We start from the raw sequence: 5,165 nt of genomic DNA, 5'->3' as shown, positions 1-5,165 counted from the left end.
ACCAGCCTGGACTACCAAGCGAGTTCCAGGACAGCCTCCAAAGCCACAGAGAAACCCTGTCTTGAAAAACCAAAAAAAAAAAAAAAGAAAAAAAAAGAAAAAAAAAAAGAACATAGACAAGGTGTTTATGGACTATTAAGTTATTTTGCAGTGAAATACAAATATTCCTCTTTTTGTCTTTTCTCAGGATTGCTTTGGCTTTTCCCTGGAAATTCTGTGTGGACTTTGGAATTAACTTGTCAATTTCTACAAAGGAGTCGGTGGGCACAAGAGTATCATTTCCTGCTTCTGTAAATGTGAGGAAAACATCACACTCTCAGAGAGCTGGTCTCTTGCAACGAGACATGTTCAGTAGAAAATGCTAATTAGTATCTTACTCTATGCAATTGAGCCTTGAGAACAATTCATACCAGAGTCCAAATGAACATCATCTTGTTTTGTGTGTGTGTGTGTGTGTGTGTGTGTGTGTGTGTGTGTGTGGTGGGGGGAGCTTAAAGTATATGCATTTTCTTCCTTTATGCGTCTATGGTAACTTGAAGATAACAAAATTATGCATATTTTTCTCATCTTTTCATCATAACGTCTCTGGGACTTAGGCATGAATTTGTTATTACTTGTTTTTTCTCTCTCTCTCAGATTTTTTTTTTATTTAATTAGAAACAAGCTTGCTTTACATGTCCATCCCAGTTCCCTCTCCCCTCCTCCCCTGTCCCCTACTGGCCCCCTATCCCACCCCCTCTCTGCTCCCCAGGGAGGGTGAGGTCTTCCATGGGGGATCTTCAAAGTCTGTCAGATCTTTTGGAGCAGGGCCTAGGCCCTCCGCCATGTGTCTAGGCTGAGACAGTATTCTTCTATGTGGAGTGGGCTCCCAAAGTCCATTCGTATACTAGAGATAAATACTGATCCACTGCCAGAGGCCCCATAGATGCCAAGGCCTCCTACCTGACATCATTCAGGGGGTCTGGGTTGGTCCTATGCTGGTTTCCCAGCTATCAATCTGGAGTTCATGAGCTCCCCTTTGATTACTTGTAGTTTTCAATCAAGTAATTTAGATGCAGAGAAGCTAAAAAGTGACTTCTTCAGAGAAATAAGGTAGAAAGTAAAGCAACTGTCTTGGTTTCCCTGCTTGGAAAACTGTTAGTACTGTAACTGTGGATGTCTTAAGAGAACTGGACTAAGCTGGTTACTGTACTAAGTAACAGAGGCAGGACAACCAATCTGTCTGTTTAACTCATCACTTTTCCTACTAAGGTTCACTAAAGTTTCCTTTAGAAACTCTACTCAAATCCCTTTCTCCATACATCTCTTCTTTACTTTTAAAAGTATGTGCCTATGTGTATCTGAGGTGTGTGCATCTAGGCATGTGCATCTACAGGCATGTGCATGCTTGCATGTCTGTGACTGTAGGTGTATGTATAAGTCAGAAGACAACTTTGGCTGCAGGCATTTGCCTTCCCCATTGTTTGAAAAGTCTTTTGTTTACTGCTGCTCAAGCAAAGCTATCTGGCCCCCAAACTCCTGGGGATTCTCCTGCCTGTCTCCCATCCTAATGCAGGCACATCTGGATTACAGATGTGCACCACTGCTTCTGGATTTGGATGTTTTTGGTGTCAGAACTCTGGTCCTCAAGCTCGTGCAGCATCTTTGCTCACTGAGCATCTTCCCAGCCCCTGGAGCACCTTTTCTTGCATACTTCCTTGTGAGATACCAGGTGTCCCATCCCTTAGCAACCCCTTGTCTTTGGTGGTGTAGCCACAGGCAGGCTCTACGCTTTCTCCTTTCCCTAGGTTCTAATGGTTGCTTATGTTCATCTTTCCTCTTTCCTGCAGACTCAGAGGTCGCCAGGGTTTGAACCTTCCAATAAGCAGTCTTTCCTGACTCGAGAAAGTAGGTGAGCATTCCAGACATTTTCAGAGTTGGGAAAGTTCCCTAAGATAGCATTTCATAGAATTTAGATATTAAAGATAAAACAAGAGCCACTTAATGCCAGGAACACAAGTTACATATTTATTGCATTTGTGTGGATTATAACAAGTAAAATGAGACTTAGTATAAATCCATGACCCTTCTCAGAGAACCAACTTTGGCATCCATGGCACCCCAGTCATGGTAGCGCCTGTAGTCTCCAGGCCTGAGCAGGTACTGCCGGCCTCGGTAGTTGGGCATCTCATAGAGGACCCAGCAGCCCTCCAGCACGTGCATAGAGTAGATCTCATTGAGGCGGAAGCGATCATGGATGCAGGAGCAGTCTTCTGTAAGCTCAGACAGAAGACCCCGGTAATCATCTCTCTCATACAGCCTTATTCTGTGAGAGCTGGTCTGTTGTGATGACAAGCAAATGAGGAACAGCAATGATTTATATGCTTGCTATCGAAGCCTTCTTGCACCTTCACAAAACATGGGTTTCGGGCACATCTGTCAAGTATGTTTCTCCCCGAGTCCTACTCCTTGGGCTGCCGTTTTAGCAAATTAGGAAATGCACCAATATAAAGCTACCTTGACCAGGGAACTGGAGTGCTTGTGGAGGAAGCGAACTCCAAAAGGCAGAGAGTGAAAGCATTTCCTGCCCATGGAACCGAATCCTACCAAGCTCACTTTGAAGCCGAACATTCTATGCATGATGTTCAGCGATTCTGATGGGCTTTGAGTTCACATACCTTTCCTTTCTTTTCTTTCTTTAGGGGAAAAAATCCCACAGGGGATGTGGACTGTATCTCATGGAATCCTAATTACCTGTCTCGTAAGAAACTAGTAGTTAATGACTCCTGAAGAACACAAAGCCACACAAGTTGAGATCCACTGTTCTAGGTGAGTGTGAGTGTGTATAGTAACGAAAACTCAGTAAGAATACACTGGAACTAACTAAATTTAATTAACTGAGTTCCTAATGTATTTATATATTTCAAAATTAACAAATAGTATGTGTGTATTTATTAGGCATAGCATGGTGTTTGAAAGTAAGCACCATGGTTAAATCTACCTAGTTAATATGTATTCATCCCCATAATTATGATATTGTGGTGAGAACAGATAGAATCCATTCTTTCAGCAGTTTATTGTATGTTTAAGATGTATTTACTTTTATTTTATGTGTATGAGTGTTTGCCTATGTGTCTGTAAGTATACTACATGAGCTGTGCTTGGTGCTCACAGAGACCAAAAGAGGGCATGGGATTCCCTGGCACTGCAATTGCAGACAGTTGTGAGCCACTTGTGGGTGCTGGGGATTGAACCCATGTCCTCTAGAAGGGTAGCCAGGGCTCTTAACCACTGAGCTATCTTTCCAGTCTCAGCTTTATCATTTTTAAATGACTCTAATATATAACATGAACTATTATCAATGTGCTATACAAGTAGACCTCTCGAACATAGCTCTTCTCTCTAGCTGTAATTTTTCAATTTCTGATCATCCCTCCAAGACCTCTGGACCCTTGCTCTGCCACTCTAGCCTCTAGTTGGCATTGTTCTGTTCTCTATTAAGGACAGAACTGCTGCTAAGGACAGAACTCAGGGCTGCATGCTTGCTAGGCAAGTACACTCCCACTGAGCTAAATCTCCAACCCTGATCTCCCCCTGCATAAACCTGCTGCTTTCCAGAACAGGTGGCCTTTGTCGGTACATGCCTGTCTCATTTCTGCTAGGACAGTGCCCATTAGGTTCATCCATGTCATTGCAAATGACAGGATTTCCTTCTGTTATGGTTGAAGGGTATGTGATTATTGAGTCAAATTTAACTTGAATGTTTATGTTATGGTTTTTTATGTCCCAAAGCAACATTGATGTCCTTAAGTAAGAGATAATGCATTGCTGTTCATGTATGTATGTATGTATTCCTTCTATTTAGGTTTGAGAGTCAGGCCTTGATATACTTAGTGTGAGCTCTTGTTGAGCGTTCCTATCCTTGCTGAGAACAACTAGAACGCGAGTGGAAACAAACTGACAAACAGGAACACCTGATATTCTCACATCAGCCAGGCGGGAAGCAATACTCACATAAGGAATGGAGCGGCAGGAGCGGATGGAGTCGCTGAAGCCCATCCACTGCTGGTAGTCAGGGTAGTCCCCACGCCGCAGGAAGTACTGGTATCCCTGGTAGTTGGGGCGCTCATACAGCATCCAGCAGCCACTGTCCACTCTGATGGAGTTGCAGCGGCTGAAGTAGGTCTGCAGGTTGGGACAGTCGGTACTGCACTCATAGCAGCGTCCCTGGAAGCCCCTGTCCTCGTAGAAGGTGATCTGTAAAGGCAAAACGGGTGAACATGGCCAACTGGAAGGCGCATCCCCGACACAGAGGAAACACTCCGCAAACATGGGAAGTTCTCTCTTGACTCACCTTTCCCATCGTTGTTGACAGCAAACGATCGGTGTTGAGTGTGACGGGGACAGGAGCGGCAGCTGATATATATATAGCAGAATGGCTGCTGTGTTGGCAAGAACAACACAAAAGGGACCTGGGGGGTAATGCATAAAGGGATTTCTGTGTTCTCTCGCTTTTTCATTTGGGATCATGGGGTAGGGGGCTCTCATTCTCTCTGGCATTTTCGAGTTGTCCTCACTAACTCCAGTGAAAGGGATTAAAGTCAGCAGAGCCATTATGATCTTGGAGACAAAGGGCGTGCTTCTCATCCTATGCAGCTCTCTAGAAATACATGACGTAACCAGCATTTTGCAATGTTTGCCTATACAAAGTGCTGAGATGGAGGTCGGAGCTTCCATTTGTGGGAAGCTCATGAGAATCATATGAGTTCCAGAAGCACCAAGAGGCACCAAGAGGCAGCAGAAAAACAAACAAAAATTCTGTAATTGAAAAAGTTTCATGTCTTTATATGTATGACACAGATTTGATTTTTTAAAACTTGCGTATGTTTAGGATAAAAAGGTCAGAACTGTGTAGAGACTAAAATGTCAACCATGGCCATCAAGGTTGGCCTCATATTATTCCTTCCTTTTGAATTTAAAATTTCTTTAATTTTCTACTGTAAATATATATTGCAAATTCAGTGCATGAGAGTAGTAAAGTCAATTTTTAAATGTGTGATTTTTGAGTTAATGGTTAAAACATACATATGTATACATATATACATATATACATACATATATGAGATTAAACATTTTTTGGCCTAAAATTAATAGCTCTTCCAAGAATCTGAGGCACTCTAACAGGA

At 42.9% G+C, this 5,165-nt stretch overlaps 1 protein-coding gene across 1 annotated transcript; it reads right to left on the bottom strand.

Annotated features, from left to right (window-relative positions):
- Positions 1-2,004: 2,004 nt before the first annotated feature.
- LOC101836351 (gamma-crystallin A) lies at positions 2,005-4,346 on the bottom strand. The gene is made up of 2 exons (XM_040753445.1): positions 3,994-4,346; positions 2,005-2,319 (listed from the first exon to the last, which is right to left on the bottom strand). The coding sequence occupies exons 1-2, from the start codon at positions 4,309-4,311 to the stop codon at positions 2,047-2,049; spliced, it is 591 nt and encodes a 196-aa protein (XP_040609379.1). The 5' UTR covers positions 4,312-4,346; the 3' UTR covers positions 2,005-2,046.
- Between the last annotated feature and the right edge of the window lie 819 nt (positions 4,347-5,165).

The sequence above is a fragment of the Mesocricetus auratus genome, unplaced genomic scaffold, assembly GCF_017639785.1.
Source record: "Mesocricetus auratus isolate SY011 unplaced genomic scaffold, BCM_Maur_2.0 Super-Scaffold_100010, whole genome shotgun sequence".
Lineage (NCBI taxonomy): Eukaryota > Metazoa > Chordata > Mammalia > Rodentia > Cricetidae > Mesocricetus > Mesocricetus auratus.
This window is presented reverse-complemented; position numbering and strand designations above follow the sequence as displayed.

Excerpts from the sequence above, each read along its gene's own strand:
- LOC101836351 (XM_040753445.1), bottom strand. The coding sequence starts at position 4,311 with ATGTTTGCGGAGTGTTTCCTCTGTGTCGGGGATGCGCCTTCCAGTTGG. Across the intron at positions 2,320-3,993 it reads CCTGCCGCTCCATTCCTTAT|ACCAGCTCTCACAGAATAAG; the intron begins GTGAGTATTGCT and ends TCATCACAACAG.